This window comes from Phoca vitulina, unplaced genomic scaffold (assembly GCF_004348235.1).
Source record: "Phoca vitulina isolate PV1807 unplaced genomic scaffold, GSC_HSeal_1.0 scaffold37, whole genome shotgun sequence".
Lineage (NCBI taxonomy): Eukaryota > Metazoa > Chordata > Mammalia > Carnivora > Phocidae > Phoca > Phoca vitulina.
Genome location: NW_022589740.1, coordinates 3,093,916 through 3,113,765, shown reverse-complemented (window position 1 = coordinate 3,113,765; position 19,850 = coordinate 3,093,916). Strand labels below are relative to the sequence as shown.

The 19,850-nt window shown below is 40.5% G+C and overlaps 1 protein-coding gene across 2 annotated transcripts in view; it reads right to left on the bottom strand.

Annotated features, from left to right (window-relative positions):
- LOC116646755 (contactin-associated protein-like 3) overlaps window positions 1-19,850 on the bottom strand; it is a 174,845-nt gene that overhangs the window by 87,786 nt on the left and 67,209 nt on the right. For both annotated transcript variants that reach the window (XM_032427683.1, XM_032427684.1), the window contains exons 4-5: window positions 10,353-10,500; window positions 211-414 (exon numbers count right to left, since the gene is read on the bottom strand). In XM_032427683.1, the coding sequence (XP_032283574.1) occupies window positions 211-414; window positions 10,353-10,500 (352 nt within the window). The remainder of the gene's footprint in view (window positions 1-210; window positions 415-10,352; window positions 10,501-19,850) is intronic.

Sequence of the window (19,850 nt, the reverse complement as noted above, 5' to 3'; positions counted from 1 at the left end):
CTCAACTGTGGAGCGACCATGGTTCCATTTGCCTAGACCGTTCTGGTTCACACCTATTGCTTCAGAGTAATTATTTATAGGGTCTTCTTTCTTTCTCAAAAGTGTTCTGTTCAGGATAAATTAACTACTTAACTGTGAAAAACTAAGTATAAAAAGATACTTTCATCTACATAAGCATATTTTCGAAAACACCCACTTATAGTTTCTTACCTGAATTAAGGGATAAGATGAGTTTTCCTTTAACTAACTCCAGGGTGATGTGTTTGCCATTTTGTCCTTCTCTGTGGAGTAGAATCCCATCAGTCTGCCTGGTTTTAAATTTCAAAGAAATAACATCTTTTGTTGGACTCACGGATTTCTGATTAAATGTGTATAGCAAGGAGCTCTTTCCATCAAAATTAACCATCTCAGATCCTACAGCAGGAGACATTAAAAAGTAATCTAAGTATAATACATCTTTACTCATGCACTGAAATGAGCAAGTTGACACAAACACACACAGACATAATACATCTCTGGTTTGTTTAGTACAGAGGGGAAAAAACGGTGCCGCCAATTCTCCCTTGATACCAGTAGTTGAGATCCCTAAACTCCTCTTTGCCTTTTCTGACATTTTCCTTAACATGTATCATCTAGAAATACTTCTGTTGACCAAGCCCAATTGCTTCTGCCTTTGCATTGGCCACTTCTCATCCTATAAACAATGAAGATCGGTAAAGAAGTTGAAGTCACTCCCCGCCGCATCACATCATGGCTACGAAGCTGCCATTGTCCCTCAGCTTTCTGATAGTCTTATTTTTCCAACTATCAAGGTCACTTGCATTCTCTTTATTGAAAAAGTTATATTTTATCATTAATGTAAAAAGGACATTGGTCAAAGCAATTGAAGACAGAACAAGAGATCCACAAAGGGATTCATATTGCCCAGAAAAATATCTCATATTTTTCATATTTCACAAGTAAAAAGACAAGACATTATTGTGCCTTAAAAAGACAAAATCATATGATTTTACTCATATGTGGAATCTAAAAACAAAAGAAATGAATAAACAAACAGAAAGCAGAATCAGACCTATAAATGCAGAGAACAAACTGGTGGCTATCAAAGGGACGGGGTGGGGGGATGGGTAAAATGGGTGAAGGGGAGTGGCAGGTATGGGCTTCCAGTTATGGAATGAAGAATATAAGTCACGGTATGAAAGGTACAGCTAGGAAATATGGTCAATGATATTGTAATTGAGTTGTATGGGGACACGCGGCAGCTACACTTGTGGGGAGCATCGTATAACCTATAAAGTCATCGAATCACTATGTTGTACACCTGACACTAACGTAACATTGTGTGTACACTGCACTCAAATAAAATTTTTAAAAAGAAAATTTTTAAAAACGTGTATGTGTAATAGATGAAGGTGTAAGAGAAATCCAGTGAAACAGGAAGCTGATGTCTTTTGAGCCAATGATACGATGTTGTTTATTTAACTTAACAAAAGCCTGTGGCTAATGTGCACTGGGACCTGCATTTCATTCAGATGAACCAAAATATTTACAGTAAGCCCTTTATGTTTGCAACTCTAAGGAATTTATTTCATGGGGCCACCTTTTGAAAATTCAGGAGTTTCATTTTGATTTCTATACATGGTGGAAAATACATAAACACGGTAGTGTGTCTAAAAATCATGGAAACAAGCAGTTACTCTTCATTGCATAGTTCAATGAATGTCTGATAAAAACATAACCCTTTGTCAAATTCAAATGATGTCCTTTAGTGTGTCAGATGACAATAAAGTAATGAGAATTTTATAATGAAGGATTTAAATGTTTTCACATTTTACTAGTATAGTTTATCCGCCTGGACGTCACTGAAAGGCAATAGTAATAATTAAGGCTCATTTCTGCAGTTAGTGAAGAAATGTTTGTTCCATGAATGATTTTGTCAGGCTTATTTTGATCAGATCATGCCTGTCCCCAGCTTCCTTGTTGCCACTATTGCTTTGTAAGAGTAACATTGGTCTTCTAGGGATGACGATGTCCTGGTGTGTTGGCTAAGCACAGAATCCTGGGCTCCATCCCAGAGTTGCGACCCTGCTGGCCCGGGGCAGGACCCGAGAATCTGCATTTCTAACGTGTCTCCTAGCGATGTTGATGCTGCTGGTCTGGTGACTACATATGAGAACCACTGCTCTAAAGAACCTAAATTATATTTCCTGGACAGTCCCTCAGGCAAAATGGAGTAGTGAAAAATTTATTGGATTCATAGAAACACAAAAGAATGGCCTTGAAACCCTTTTGTTCTCATGTTTTCCTTTTCTCTCCAGTGAGATCACTAACACTTGTACCTAGAACAATCAACCACATGTTAATCATCACATCATATCTTATGAGGTGCATTTAACATGTATTTTGACAGGTTCACTAAGCCTCTAAGGGGTCTGAATTATAATCTAGATATGTTGTCAACTGAATAAAACAAAACCACTTCAAACAATATATCTTGTAGTATTCCTGGTAGTTTCACTAAAATCTTAAATGATAACAAATGTAAGCTCAGTGTAGAGGGTAAACAGAGCACAGATAAAATTCAGGAATTGCTTTTAGAAATCTGGAATGTGAGGTTGCTCCTTCTCTTCATCTGAAATGACCCACATCACTCTGCAGCCTGTACGGCTCCACAAGCTAATTTTTAAAGGTTCTTTAAAAAAAAAAAAAATCGTGGCAGAGATCACAGGTGCCCACAAAGCCAAAAATGTATGCTGTCTGGCCCTTTACAGACGCCTGTCATCCCACACTCTGCGGCACCAACCAGTGATGGATTTTGTGCCGGATTCCTGACTGCTTCCAGGTGGCCATGATAAGAACCAGCTCATGGCCAGGCATTGCGATCCTTCTTCAATTTAAAAATTAAAAACCCTATTTTAGATGGGAAATCACAAATTTAATTATTTTCGTTGATCTGCCTGTTGCATAATTCAATACACTTCATTTGTGGCTATTCCTGAATATATATTTATGAGGTCAAAAAATGGGTAAATATTTTGGCTCCTGTGTAGTAATATAAAAGATTGGTTTTATATGGACAGTCTTCCATAGCTTCAGATTCTGCTTTGGCAGGGAGTTTGCTTTGGCAAATATAGTTTTGTTATGAAAAGACCATTTTCCCCCACTTTTTCTCCCTCCCCTCCCCCCACATTGCCCTGACTTAATTTCCATTCGTTCCCCAAGTACAGCTCCATTTTCATTTTTTTTTTTAAGATTTTATTTACTTATTTGAGAGAGAGCTAGAGAGAGAGAGCATGAGCAGAAGAGGGGCAGAGGGAGAGGGAGCAGACTCCCCGCTGAGCAGGGAGCCTGACGTGGAGCTCGATCCCAGGACCCTGGGATCATGACATGAGCTGAAGGTAGACATTTAACCGACTGAGCCACCCAGGCGCCCTCCATTTTCATTTAACATGGGTGTAGTGCCCACTAGGTGGCTGGGATGCTGGGATGAAATCCAAGGGGACAGACATGGCCTGGCCCTCCCAGAGCCGACAGTGCTTCCCTCACCTTCTCACTTCTGCTATCATGAAAAGAACGCATTTCTCCAGGAATATCCTAGTCTTACTGTGGGTTGCTAAGGAAACTAGAGACAAGGAAGCTCACAGTCAGGATGGAGGAAGTAGGAGCAAGGGGACTCTTCTCTGGGGAAGTGTCTGGAAAGAAAGAATGTAAGACCTTAGCAATCATATGGCTCCTGTCACATGCAATTTACAGATAGGCACCTGAAAGTAGCCCACATGGTTCAAACAATGGGCTATACTGTTGATCAAGAAGCCCTGGTGTGGAGCCCACATGATAAATAAGAGTACACATTATCACAAAGATGACTTACAACAGGAATATTAGATTGGAAACTCAATTTTAGGCCTCATCAAAGAGAATCAATTCTATAAAATGATGTTTACTAATAAACGTTCATAAATCAATCTCAATATCTGAAAACAAACTGACAAGTCACTAAATATAAAATAACATTTTTAAACATGTGTCACTCATACACAATTTTTAAAGGCAATAGATTTTTTAAAATTAAACCAAAACATCATATTGTGAGACAGAGAATACTTAGCCCAGTGAATTTGTAGCAGCTAGCTCTCCAAGTGCAGATGGGGGACAGCCCCAGGCAGGCCCCCTTGAGTGTAATCTCCACTAAGTAGAGGTTCCCCTCACCTTCATGCCACATGTTAGTGATAGTCATCAAATTATAACTTCAGTTAATAAAACTAATAATTATAAATTAAAATAATATAAAATTAGGAAAACACTTCCTATTTTCAATTAAGTATCACATTTTCTATTTTGGAATACAGGTTCTGTACTCTTACAATAGATGAAACTATTGCTTCCCATTCTAATTCATAATAAGTGACCTCTGTTTCAAGTACTCCAATTATTTAATTAGTTGAATTACATACAAAGACATTTTTCATGAAGCCTTCTCGTCAAAGTTAAGTGTGATGCTAAGCGGTAATTTAATGCATTATTTTGGTGTTTTTATTCAAATAAAAAATGTTAGAGTTGATTATTTGTATTAATTATGGGCATTTAAAATTTTATTATATTTATATTACATATATTTGTATTACATATATTTATATTACATATATAAATTTATATTTATATTATATATATTTATATTACATATATATTTATATTTGATGACTATCACTAACAATATTATGAAAAAAAAAGGGCCCACACATACTAGCCGTTTAGGGAAAGAAATCCATTTTACCAGTAGTGAGACTAAATTTGTACTGATAGACTCATAGCTTCTGAATCTGGTCCCACAAACAGGCTTTCAGAACAACACAGAGCAGTAGCTCAGAGAAAGGGCTGGAGTTGCCCTGTGAGGGTCCAAATTCTGATTCTATTGCAGAAAGCCTTAACCCGTCTGTGCCCGTTCCCTCATCTGCAGAGGATGAAGAGGCCTTTCCCACACAGCATTGATACGGAGTATTAGCTAAGTCAACATCTAGACAGTGTGTGCAACAGCACCTGAAAAACGGGTGTTGGCTACATTATTATGTTAGAGCACTGGGTGAAGAAAAGGAAGTGTCACAAGAGTGAGAGCCGTGTTTATGACTTCCACTCCTGACCAAGATGGAGTAACCAGATTTACTCTCTCACTTGAAGCCAGAAAAAAATAGTGTGTGTGTGGGGGGGGGGGGGTAGCACATAAAACAATGGTCTTCATGATGCCCAAGAGATGAGAGACATACAAGATGAGCCCTGGAACACCACTTGGGGCACTGCCTTAAGAGAGTTTCCAGGTCACAGGGCAGGAAGGAGAAACTGGGGCAGATTCCAGCAGACACCCTGAGAAGAGGGGACAGGGTCAGGGGTCTGATGGGAACAAAGCACCTGGAGTCCACAGGCAGAGCATGGAGCAGAGAAGGATAAACAGTGAGAACACTGGTGATCAGCATTCAGCAAAGAACTGATCAGTGCATGCGAGTGATGAAGCTCATCAAGACCAGGAAATGAACCATCTAAAAGGATGAATGGGAAAGAGTGCTGGCATGAACACAGCATTGGGAGCAGTACCCGCTGTATCATCCAGTCTGGAAACCTCACCAGTCTTTGCCATTGGTGGAGGATCTTACCTCAGTGGTGAGAATAATTACCCTAGACCAAACACTGCTCTGGTTTGCGCTAACAAATTTTAAAAGCAAAACCTAAAAGGATCAAATCCTTTCAATTCAGTATATCCTTGAAGAAAGCTCAAGCTATAAGAAAGCAAAAATATCCAGCATCAACAAGGTAAAAATCAAAATGTCTGGCATCCACTCAAAAATTTCCAGGCATACAAGGAAGCTGGAAGGTATGACCCACAATGAGGAAAAAAAAAAATCAATCAAAACAGAACTGACACCGATATTATAATTAGCAAAGAAAGACATTAAGGTAGTTGTTATAACTGTCATCCATATGTTCAAAAAGTCAAGAAGATACACAAAAGATACTTTATTTTTTTTAAAAGATTTTATTTATTTATTCATGAGAGACAGAGAGAGAGGGGGGCAGAGGGAGAAGCAGGCTCCCCGCAGAGCAGGGAGCCTGATGCAGGACTTGATCCCAGGACCCTGAGATCATGACCTGAGCCAAAGGCAGATGGCTAACCGACTGAGCCACCCAGGTGCCCCACAAAAGATACTTTAAAAAAAAGTGAAAATTACAATGTCTGAGTTGAAAAATACACTGAATGTGATTACTGGCAGATTAAATATTGCAGAAAAATAGACCAGTGAACTTGAAGACACATCAATAGCAATATTTTCAAGTGAAACAAAGAGGAAAAAAATAATAATTTAAAAAAAACCCAGGACATCAGTGAAGTCATGTAAGAAAACAAAGTCAAACAGCCTAATACATGTTTTATTTGATGATAACTGGGTCTTTTAAGGAAAAGAGTGAAGAGAAAACTTAGAAAAAAATATTTGAAGAAACAATGGCTGAAACTTTCCAAAGCTGATGAAAACTATAAACCCACAATTCCAAATAACCCAATGAGCTCCAAACACAAGAAACAGAATAAAACAAAACGGAATCAGACCAGAAACAAATTGCTCAAAATCTTAAAAGCGGCTAGAGAAAAAAGGGAATGTCACATCCAGAGAAACATAATTACAGATGGCGGCGGATTTCTCAGTGGAGAGGATACAAGTGTGGAAACAGAAGAGGGCCATCTTAAACGTGATGAACAAAAAAATGTTACCCTAGAAGTCTATACTGAGTTAAAGTAACATTCAAAAATGAAGGCGAAATACCAACTTTCTTCAGACATACAAAAAGTGAAAGATGCCTCACCAGCAGATCTATGCTGCAAGAAAACGTTAAATGACGTCTTTGAGGGGGAAGGAAAATTATATGTGGAAATATGGATCAATACAAAGGAAGAGAGAACATCAGAATTTACATGGGTCAATGAATGTGTTTATCTCATTGTATATAAAACACAAACTCTTATATTGCATATAAAATAGAATGTTAACATCAGGCTTATAAATATTGACACTTGCTGAGGTTGCTAAATAAAACCTATAAATTTTTGCTGCAACAGTCAATACATTTTTTAAATAAACACAATATTTTAATTTTTTTTTAAGTAGGCTCCATGCCCAGCGTGGAGCCCAATGTGGGACTTGAACTCACGACCCTGAGATAGAGACCTGAGCTGAGATCAAGAGTTGGACGCTTAACTGACTGAGCCACACAGGCGCCCCAAATAAACACAATATTTTAAAATGGCCAATTACATGTTTTATTCCCTCATTCTCTTCCCTGTGTACCCATTTTATTTTCAATGCCTGATTTGACACAGGACTAGAGTGTCACGTGGATGACTGGTAGATCCCCATGGTGTTGGCCATTCTGTGCCTACATATTCCATATTCCTAAGGATTCATGCACTCCTTTCCTTCCTCTTTTCTCTCCTTCTGTCCTCCCCTCCTTCTTTCTCCCTTCCCTTATTCAAACAATCAACACACAAATAAACATAAGATTACATTACGAGAGCACACCACATCATGGGAATGATACAAGCTCAAGGGAATGCTTGAGAAGACACTGACCATGAACATGGGTAGTCGAAGTAGAAAAAAAGGAAGAGAAGACCCCCCAAAGAAGAAAAACAATCGAGAAAGAAATGAAGGTGGACCTGGGGCCAGTGTCAGTGTCTGTGGCTTCAGAGACCTGCGTTGAGGATGTCAACGTGGAATTGATCAGAGTGTGTAACTGTTACTGAAAATTTAAGAAAGCGGAGGACACCCAGATGAAGTTCTTTTTAGAGTGGGATACAAAGCCTAGAACAAGTCTGTGGGGAATATGGCACTGGACACACGGGGCTGCTGGAGGGAACGAGGGACTCTAAGAAGACCCCACATACTCCACGTCCACTCTCAGAGTCGGGGGAAGGGAGGGATTTTCAGGTAGAGAACATGTGTGTGCCAAGCCAGGAAGCGATGAAAAATGCCTGGTGTTTATAGGAATAGCGAATATAACTGTAATTGGAGTTTAAAGAAATGAAACCAAGAAGAGAAGTTGCATCTAAGAGACATTATATGCCAAGATAAGCAATCGGACATTTTCTCAATATCCACAGAGCAGTGAAAATAGAAATGGGGGAAAAAAAGACAATAATGAGCTCTTTGGGCTATAAACCATATCATATTCAATTACTGTCAAAAATAAAAGTACAAAGCTTTATGCTTGAACAATTATTAATAATAAAAATGAAGACCATACAGAGGCCCCACTATTAAGCAATGTACTCTGTCTAGTTTTACAAGTCGCGATGATTATCATCAGTCTACAGTTTTATGCTAGGAGCCCCCTGTGCCCGACAGCTCCTGTTTGCTGAATTTAAGATGCACGCAAGCCCTTCTGGGGACCAGGCCGGCAGCTTTGATCTCCCTGGTACTGACCTCTAACCCAAGCAACTGGAGTAGTATATCCTCACGAAGAACATCAAGCTAATGGCAAATTGCCATCAAAGAGCATGTTCTGCTTTGAAGTCAGTAAACCTGAAGTTGTTTCCAAAGTAATGGGAGAAAGGAGAAACTAATTTTATGGGATCAAAGAGAAGACAGAGTATCAGGTGTCCCAGCCGCTTGCAGCAGTGAGCACGTTCATGGATTTCAGAAACAAAAGGAGGGAAGGAGATGGCCAATGGAAAGAGGGAAAAAAGGCTGAGAGCATCGCAACACCATCTCCGCGCACGGAAGTGCCAACCAGAGACAGGGTCTGGAAATGGAGTGAAAGCGGAGCCTGTCCTCGGGAAGACAGATGGAGCTGAGGCCGAAGGGGATCCTTGAATCTAGGATGGGGTTGCTTCTGGGATGGTGAGCCTCACCTCCAAAGGCCTCATTGTCTGTGGGGTTAACAAAGGGGTGATGGTATCGTTGCTATGCAGCCCCTCCCTGCTCCTCAGTGCCCACACCCTCCTGGATCCCTGAGCCACCAGAAGCCGAGATTCCTGCAGCCACTGTGCGCATGCTCCTTCCTTCCTCCTTCCTGGAAGCCCCTCCCACCCCCAGCTCACCTCCCAAGCCCTTCACTTTGAAAACTGACTGATTGCTCTACTCCCTAGGCCCCAGGTTCGTGTTCCAATATTTTACATTTGTTTTGTGCAATTTTATGACTTCTCATAAAATCTTGAAAAAGAAAAGCAATCATTTTAGAAGGGCCCCCCACATCCATTCCCTAACACAGTTCTTTGCAAATAGCAAGTGTCCGATAAATTCTTATATGGCACAGGAGGGAATAGAGAAATGAAAGCCTGAATAATATAGTAGTTATGAGAACCAAATTTGGGGAAAAAGACATAATTTTTAAATCCTAGATCCAGTATATAATAGTTCTGGCAAACATCTCCATTTCTCCAAGGCGAAGATTCTTCCTCCTCTGACGCAGAAAGCTTATTACTATACCAGATCCATTTGGCTGTTGTGGGAGTTGAATGAGAAAATGTCTGTAAGGTAGGATCTGACACATTACATATTTTGCATATGATAGATCTTACTGACACTTTTCTGCAAAGCTAATGCTCTGATCAGGTATGAAATGAAGTGTGACCAAAAACCCAACCTCCCAAGATGTTCCCATCCAACATACTCTTTGGGTTATTCTCCAGTTTTCTAGATTTTTTTGAATAATTTTTTTCTTTTGGACTCATTTAAGAAATTCCAGTATATTCCAGATCATCAAAATGGCAACTGTAGAGTCGATTCCCCCACAGATGTCACTGAATGCGTTTCTGCTTGTGTTCATGCTCACGTTGGCTGCAACTTTTGTCACTCTTCTCATTAGTGGGGAAAAGAGGGAAGACACAACTCATAAATGATGTTCAAATGAAGGTTCACATCAAGGAAAGTGGGGATTCAAGCAGTGAATATGGGATAAGCTCAGAGTCATTGCGGATTACGGGGAAAACAAGATCACCTGCTGTCACCTGCGTCCCCACACCAGAGTCACCTCAGTGTCTGAGAACAGCACCATCCGTCACAGTGAATTACTGTTGTTGACTTGAACCTTGTTATTTTTATGATGCACCCACTCTAAAACAGGGCCCCTGCTCTCCTCTGGGAATCTAGGATTCTGAGGCTCAATTGGGGCACACCTCTACATTCAACTAGAAAATAACTAAAGACAGCAATATCCAGGTTTTCCATAAAAAACAGTTTTACATACAGGGATATTTAAAAGGCTGAAAAAAGTCAAGCTCAGTTTTCAGCCTGGCCTTTGGAGCATGTCCCTCTGTCACTGATCTTGGCAGGGGTGGGGGAGTTCTGGGAGCATTAAACACCACTTACGGTATGCGCATCCATACACTTCTATCCGCATCCCGATCCTGCCCTTAGGGTTCCAGGCTAAGGGGAGGAAGCGCAGGAACCTGGCTTCGAAGGGAGGCTGGAGTCGGTAATGCACCACACTGTCTGCGTTTGTGTTTCCTGGAAAACCCTGGTTGAGAAGGGAGAAAGGGATCAATGTGTCTGCAGAACACGGAGTTCACGTCACTTCTCTTGCCCAAGAGCGATGGAGGCTTCACTCTGTTAATATGCAAAAGGCTGCCTGCTTTATGGAAATGCTGCTAATGTTTTTTGGGTTTTTTTTATTTTTCTTATTGTTATGTTAATCACCATACATTACATCATTAGTTTTTGATGTAGTGTTCCATGATTCATTGTTTGCGTATAACACCCAGTGCTCCATGCAGAACATGCCCTCTTTAATACCCATCACCAGGCTAACCCATCCCCCCACTCCCTTCCCCTCTAGAACCCTCAGTTTGTTTTTCAGAGTCCATCGTCTCTCATGGCTCGTCTCCCCCTCCGATTTCCCCCCTTCATTCTTCCCCTCTTGCTATCTTCTTCTTTTTTCTTTTTCTTAACATATATTGCATTATTTGTTTCAGAGGTACAGATCTGTGATTCAACAGTCTTGCACAATACACAGTGCTCACCATAGCACATACCCTCCCCAGTGTCTATCACCCAGCCACCCCATCCTTCCCACCCCACCCCCCACTCCAGCAACCCTCAGTTTGTTTCCTGAGATTAAGAATTCCTCATATCAGTGAGTCATATGATACATGTCTTTCTCTGATTGACTTATTTCGCTCAGCATAACACCCTCCAGTTCTATCCATGTCGTTGCAAATGGCAAGATCTCATTCCTTTTGATGGCTGCATAATATTCCATTGTATATATATACCACATCTTCTTTATCCATTCATCTGTCGATGGACATCTTGGCTCTTTCCACAGTTTGGCTATTGTGGACATTGCTGCTATAAACATCGGGGTGCAGAAAGGACTGGCATGATATATTCAGAGCACTAAATGAGAAAAAATATGCAGCCAAGAATACTATATCCAGCTGCTAATGTTTAAGAGGAATGTGACAACCTTTCTTCAGGGCCTAGATTAGTCACCATTGCTCTAAGTTTTCCTTATTTGCAGGGTGATTTAAATTTCAGTGGCACCATTAAGCTGGCTATAAACCTGCTACCCTTGAAGGCTTGCTTTTGGAAAGGTGCTCTTCCCCTAAAGCATTTCCCTAATCTCTAAGCAGTTAAAATGCTCACAAGCAGCCCCACATCCAAGGCAATCAAGCACAAGGATAACTTGCAGTTTGCGCAGTAAGAACACTTAACTCTGGGATTTGAGAGCCGGAAGGGACCTAGACAGGGTTCTAGTTCAAAACCCTTCATTTATAAATGCAAAACCAAAATCTAAGAAAGTAGGAAGATTCTGCAGTGGTAGGATAGCTATTATCCAGCATGACCAAGACTAGATTTTGGGGCTTTGGATATCAATCCCAACGTTCTTTGTGTGTGTTCAGGTTGCCCCAAGTTAGCCACACTTCGGGAGCACCCAGGAGACCCACAAGATGGAGGGGTGCGCTAGCTCAGACACGGGCACCTGGCCTCATGCTAGAAGGGGCCAACATGAGAGCACTGGATGTTGTTATAGGGACTGTGTGACTCGTTTCTCATGGCGTTGTTTTTCATGTAAATATCAGAATGCATATAGGGAAACCCAAAAAAAGGGTGATGCTTCCGTATATATACACATTAATCATAGATATGTTACTAACAAGTTAATCAATTTTTTAAAGGCAACACATACATGCAAGAAAATTTACAAAACACAGCACAGACTCCAACACACAGGATGTGCGTTCCCATGCAGCCTCTGCACCCTGTCCTGGCAACCTCTCTTTAACAGTGTTGACTGCAGTGTTCCGTACTTTTATTCAGGGAATGGGAAAAGATGGGTGGGTTTCCGATGACATGGATTTAGTTATCATCCATTCAGCCATCAGCGAATCCACTCCTGCTCACCCCTATGGTCTTGCCTACCTCAGTAAGCATTAACGCCCACACATCAGTATTCAGGCCATAGGATACATCGGAAGATCACAACTCATGTGTAAATAATTTGTCTGTGCCCGCAAAGTCCACTGAAATGCTGGGCTCCTCTGTCCCGCCACCTGAGCCCCAGAACCTCCTCTCGCCTCCTTCAGACCAGGATTTCAACGGGCTCTTTCTGCTCTGAGCATTTTAGAGTCTGCCCCTGAAGCTTTATATCCCTTTTTAAAATTGATTCCATCAATTTTTCATCAGATTCTTCATCAGTTTTCCCAGATGGCCTATGTAATAGTGAAGCCTAACAACCTAAGGTTTTCCTAATAGTAACACAGCATCTTAATAGAAAATGCTGCCCCATCCAAGGACCTTGCCAGTTTATGCTCTGAAGACAAACTGTTAGAGCCCCAGCTATGTTGTGTCTTTTTTAAAATCTAATGTCAAATGTTAAATCTATCTAAATGCTATCAGTTCTTTGGAACCCACCGTCCAAAGTTCAAGTTCTGCACTCTTTGATCTCTCCAAGTTTTATCATCCAGACAGCCAAAGATGTTCTCGTAATATTCCTTCCTATGATAGTAATAAAATTAAGGGACAAAGGACTTGACCCTTTCTTATGCTCACTTGCACTAGAAGGACAGACTCCACTACCCACCTGCAGGTAAAACAAACAAACAGATATAACCATGTAGCACAGGGCCAAAGCTCTTAGTTCAGCGAAGAACTTAGTTCAGCCTGCCTAGTCGTTTTGCTTGGTGAAACACCAGACCTGCCTTAAGAACCAAACCCAACCAAACCAAGCCCAATCACTACTCAGGGTTGTAAGCCATGAGAAGCAGGTATGAACAGATGGAACTAGGAATATAGAAAACCCAAATGTGATGGCAGTCCCAGTTTCAGACACTGTAATACTTCCTCTTGGCTAGTGAATGAAACATCAACTGAGAGGCCCTCAGTCATTTCTCTCTTGCTCAGTGAAAGCATAACCTTTGCCCAATATCATTTTTCAAGGGTTAGCAATTGTTACGCCAAGATCAGGTAAGCCCTTTCCATTGCCGCCATGCTCCAAATGGGAAGTCGGGAATGTGCACTCCCCACCCCCACCTTCCTGCTGGAACCACAGGCTGGCGTGCCCAGGACATGCACTGTACCAACGCCACCACGTTCCAGCATATGGTCTTAGCTATGATTATAGGCTGCCAGCCACACTTCCTTCATCTACAAAACCAGCTTGGTCAAACCTAACTCTAAAGGTTGAGGTGCCATTAAGTGAGATACTATCTGAAAAGTCATGTTCCCACTCTTGCCTGGAGGTAGTTGGTCCCCAAGGGTGGCCACTGTGGCCGTGGCCATGGCTGCCATTTTGGTTACTGTGGGCACATTTGGCAGAGGCGGCTCATTTGTCAAACTCTGCATCTTGTTACTTACATTCTGTCTCAGGTTCAATACCCAAGACGTGCAGATCAACATTCAAGAGAGGGACGTCGGCTCCTATATCCACTGTGAAGCCAAAATTCTAATTCAACCTAAGAACTGAAGTCAATATTTATTTGAGTGTACCTGACAAAAATTCTAAACGTCAGTATAAACCATATAATGAAATGATTTCCTAGGAAGGATACTTTAACAAATTATTTTATTTTCCTTGGCTATCATTACTTCCTTCTGGAGTACTTTGTTTATGGAATAAAAATTCTGAACACCGTACTTCAGATTGTGATGACAATGCCATAGAGCAAAAGGAATTTCTAGTTCTGTTTTAAGGGAATTCAGACAGAATGCTATTTAAGAAATATTTCAAGTGGCAATAATGTCTTAACAGTCTATGAAAAGAGGAGATTCAGAAAGCACTCTACAACTCCTGAGAATCTGCATACAAAACAAAACATTCGTCACATACAATTTTAATTATATTCAAATACTTGGAACGTATGTATGTGTATACACCTATGCAATCGTCTTCATTCATTCTAATTTTAAGGAATTACATTATTTTTGTCTTAGGTAGAACTGTCAATAGTCCCTTTGGGTACAGATCAATAATGCATTTCTTTAAAGATACAGAAATTAAATGAAATGAGTTTGGCACACGAGGGATCCCTACTAGCATGTCACTCTCACTTTTGGGGCTCATTACTGAAATGATCCCATATATTTTTGTGAAGCTAATGTTTATCTCTTAAGAGATGGTAGAATCTATTCTTTGCCTTACGTACTTTTGCTTTGGTGTTTCCAGAACAGACTGGATGCACAGGCCACACACAGACTGGCAGGCCCGCTCTCTGTTCTAACAAGTGGGAAGATGAAGACCCCATCTTTCCCATCTCTCGTTACAGGAGTGAACTCCGGGAAGCCAGCATTTTCGCGTGTAAAGTAAGAACAAGAAAACCTCTCTTACAATTCTGATGAGTTAGTGTAAGCAGTCTCATGGGCTTGTCTTTCTGGCATCCCCCTTGGCTCGCCTAGCATTAAGAAACAAACCAACAAAACCCTCCCCACTACTGATCACCAGGAACACCTTAGTTGGACATGGACTCAATATTCAATCACTTTAAAGGCATCACAATTGAATGTTTCATCCACTATTAGGAACAGACAATGTCTGATGAAGTCTTCAGTTTCCACATTAGCTATGTTGAAGGTAACCCAATTCCATGGCTTGGGCTCCACTCAAGTGTGTTTCCAAAATAATTTGTTTTAGGAATCGATGACATTTCTGAAAAGCTGCCAACTCTGCATTGAGTTTAGTAAGCAGTCACATCAGTAGGATCTAAATCATGAGAAAGGATCGTTAGGAGGCTCATGCAGAGCCATGGTCTCTAGTGTAATGTGAGTCCTCACAATTTTGCATTAAAATCAACAAATGACCCATGTGCTCTCTCTCTCATTCTCTCTCTCTCAAATAAATAAATAAAATCTTTAAAAAAAAAAAAAAAAAAAATCAACAAATGACCTTCAAGATGCCTATTATGTATTTGTCATTTTCTGTTTGAAATACCTGTGTCCTAAGGTAGGCTTTTATAGCAATGCCTTATTTCAAAATACAAGTGATGAAATAGGTCTCAGTGATTTTAAAAATAAATAAATATTAAGCCTCTACTGTGGGCCCCTAGGAAATCTGAGCTTCATTATTCACTCATGTGTTCATTTTATTTTAAGACCTCTGAGGTAAGAGGGAGGATGTTGCTGAGATTAAGAGAGTGTGCAGGAATCCCCGAGCTCTAATTCTGGCCATTTTAATTACGGGGCCATGATGGTCTTGGACAAGATGTTTAAATCTCCTCACGTCTCAGCTTCTTCATGAGTAATGGGGGAATAATAATAATTATTGTTATTATTAAAAATAATATTTTGTCCCTGTTATTTCCGGAGGCTCACAGACCATGAAAGGATGTACTAAATTATTTCCTGTAGTTAGACCATATAAAAGTTGCACTCAGTTGCTTTAAAGTAAATGCTCTTGTTATAAATTATTTTTAATATTTGAGTGAACTAGAAAGTAATATAACATTTATACATAAATAAATCAAGGAAAGTATCCTCCTTCTCCTTTTGTTTTATTGAGTGAACCGGGTTGGGATGTCAAATGTATGATCTGAAGGGAGTGGCTCACCCCTTGAGATCTCAGTTAACCAGGGTGCTTTGTGCCAGGTGAATGCTGAAGTTTTAACTCGTGCAGATGAGTTTACTTCAACAATGTTCTAGAAAGTGTATGAATAATCTCTCTTCTCACTTAAAACAAGCAAACGTGTACCTGAAGTATACTTAAAAGACCTGCTTGTGTCTAATATGTATGTATTAATGCACAGAATATGTACATTACAGGCATGTATGCGCTATCTTCTGATGTGAAAATCTCAATGTGTGGGAAGAAGTATGCACTTAAGAAGTATTTCCTGGGTTCTTTTATGGACTCTTGGTGGAAGCAAGTCACAAAGTCAAACCAGGGACTGAGCAAAAAGAGACGATCACTTCTCTGTGTCCCAGCACCTTCCCCTACTTTGAGAGGGAACCCGCCCCGCACAGCAGCACCACGTAGAAACCCATTGTGCCTGGCCCTGGACTCATCCACATCCCAGGGCTAATGCAGATGCAGGAAACAGGGTCCCAAATGCTGCTCTTCATTGACGTACTTTTGTTATCTGTGCTGTATAAAGAAGGGTAATGTAAGCATTACCAAAATATTATTGAAATAGAGTATTTTTAAAACACATTGCTAAGTTGTAGGCTTTTACTGCTTAGTGTTACCTTCTGCTTGAAATACGAACCCAGTTTCCTTGACTCTGCAGAAAAACTCGTTTGGGTTTCTCAATACTCCTCCCTTCCCCATCTTCCTAAGTGATCAGGAGAAATACATTTTCTAAGATATCTGAAAGGCCCATTAGTGTTGGCAAAGTGGTTGAAAGTAGAGAAAAAGCCAGAAAAAAAATTTCCAATAGCAACAAGAGCATACATTAAAAACAATATATGGTTATTGAAAACAATCCCAGAACATCGCAAAAAATATGTGTGGTTTGATACACGGCACAAGCTTATTTTTTGAAAACTGAATTAGCTCTCAGTATTTGAAGAGTGACACAAAAGACCAAAATGAAGTATTGCTAGTGTTATAAGAAATGCCTCAAATGAGCGTTTAATAGTGTGCATCTCCTATCAGCAGCTTGAAGAAATTAAATAAGTTAACTGAATGAAAAGAATTAAATATAACATTTAAACTTGACTCTAGGCACAGTTTTGAGGGCATTCTTTAACAATTCAGATTATTGGTAGGATAGCACTATCCTTTTAGCTTCCTGTATGTGTTCAAAATAGTGATACGTCAAATAGGTTATTTGTACAAAATTTAGGAAGATTTCTCATCAAGAAGTACCAGTGACTTGAAGTGATACCATATGTATTTAAGTCAACATCAAAATACTTCATAAAGTAGGGAACTCATCTAACTTACTGTGGGGGGCTGAATTGTGGCCCCCCCAAATTCATATGTGGAAGCCCGAACCCCCAGTACTTCAGAATGTGACTGGGTCTATAAAGAGGTGATCAAGGTAAAATGAGGCCATTAGGGTGAGTCCTAATCCAATGTGACTGGGTTGTTACAAGAGGAAATCCGGACGCACAGAGAGAGCGCAGGGAACGTGCACATGGAGGGAGGACCACGTGAGGACTCAGCAAGATGTTAGGCGCCATTAGAGTACAGTAAACTGGGGGAAAAAACTTGGCACTCGTGTTAGACATCTTGAACAAAAACTCCATTTTTAAATAATTTCTGAGGGAGAGCGAATACCACTGAGCAGCTAAATAAATACTTCTAAAACCTTCTATGTGGATTTCAATTTCTTTCAAGAGGCTAACTGCCAGGGTGCCTGGCCGGCTCAGTCAGAGGAGCATGCGACTCTTCAGCTCAGGGTCTTGAGTTCGAGCCCCAAGTGGGGCGGAGAGATTTCTTAAATAAATAAATAAACTTTAAATAAATACATATTTTTAAAGAAAGAGGCAAACTGTCCCTTTTAATAAAGGGGAACAAGCAAACAATCCTGCAGTAGTGGAATGACAGTGTTTTCCATTCTCAATTTTCTTCTCCAATCAGATATTTAGATTTATCCTACACTCTGTTTAATAAGGGAAACATACTTACCATCCCAAGATTTTGCTGTCATATATATTAAAAAATAAGAGTCATTTCTGAGTGGTAGTCACAATTCTGCACTCAAAGGAAGTATTAACTTACATAGGATTTAGGCAAATAAGCTTAAAATTGTATCCTGATCAAATAGCTGTGTTTCAACTACTTGTCTATCTAAGGTTGTTTTGGTTATTTTAGTAACCTCCCCCTCCCAAAAAAAAAACCTGTTCTTTTCTTAGCATTTTAAATTTGAGTGAGCAATACTGTTAAACCAAAGTGATTAGGGTCACTATGAGTTCAAAATTAATTCTGACACAAGAATTATGCTTAGAACCGGATAAAAGAAATACATCTCCAAAAAGTAAGTTGAAATACATATGATGTAAGTCCCTTGCCACATACACTTGCCATTTCCTAAGGATGATAAAAGGCTGTGGGGGCCAGAGCAGAGGTAAGACAATTCTCCATGGGTTTCTCACATTTCTGCACATCTTACAAAAAGAAGCCCTGACTATCTTTTATTCTGAACTGTCTTTCAAGGACATTTATGTAGAAAGCAGCCTTGTAAGATCATTTTTTTTTCTTCCAGGCGAAGGGCAGGCATGCTTCCCGCACAAAAGATTCAGGTTCCCTAAGCTCTTGTAACGTAACCCCCTGCACGTGCAGGCAACCATCTGGGCCTATAAACATGGCACACGTGTGACGTAGGGTCAAGGAGAACCAAGGCCGGGACCTGATGCTGCCTGCCGGGCTTTCTGAATAACCAAGTCAGTCACACACTCCCCTGTCTCTGACCCAGGAGCCTCCTGTCTTCTCCCAGCATCCAGGAAACAAGCAGGCGAACTTGTTGCAAATAGAGCAAAAGCTCAGACACCTCAGAGTTCTAAAAGGAAAGTTTAAAATCCATCTCCTGACTTCTTAGAGAACGTGTAGGAAAAGGCATAGGACTAAATAATCTATTTAATTCAAGCCGCTATGCAAACATTTATATATTTTAATATATTGGTCTGTTATGTTGTGCTCTTTTGTCTGCTTTTATTAATGCATGGTTACAAATTATTTTTTAATTTATTTTTTAAATGCTACGTGTTATATTGTTTCTTAAAAAATACCAAGAAAAAACAAAATGTGGTCGATGTTCTCACCAGCAAGAAAACCCCAGTTGACATGGAAAATAAATGATAAGCATAGATAGCTTTGGCTAGAAAAGTCAAATAGTACGGAAAAGCTTAACATGCAGAAGCCACTCTTTCCCCTGTCCCCAGTTAGCCATTGCTTATGGTTTATTATAATTGTCTTCTGCATTTACTGCTTCCCACCAGTCCTTTTTTTTCCCCCAGATTTTCTAAAGTAGGGATCCCCGTGATTAGAGACGGGCAGACCTGAGGTCCCCGGCTTAGGCACAGCAGGTGCCATCCCCCTGCCACAGGATCCTTCCCATCATTAACAACGTTCTAGAGAAGCTCCAGCCGACATCCCAGGCAGTGGGGAAAATATTAGCAAATACTGCCTCATCTGTCCCCCCAGCAGGGAAGCATGCTGGATCCACAAGACACCAGTCCCTGTCACCTGGAGACACCCCTCTTCCCTTCTCCTCCAAAAGGGAAGCAGGTAGGAAAGATCTGCCCAGGTCCCAATCTTTGGAAAGGCAGATCAGGAGCTCATGTTTGGTTTAACCACTGAGAAGCCAGATCAACTGAAGTCACTTTTGTAAACTGCTTACCATTCATTTTTAATCAACATGTGGCATAATAAAAAAGTATGCATCTCATTAACTATATGTCGCATTTGCTCAGTGATAAGTTTTGCTACGCTAG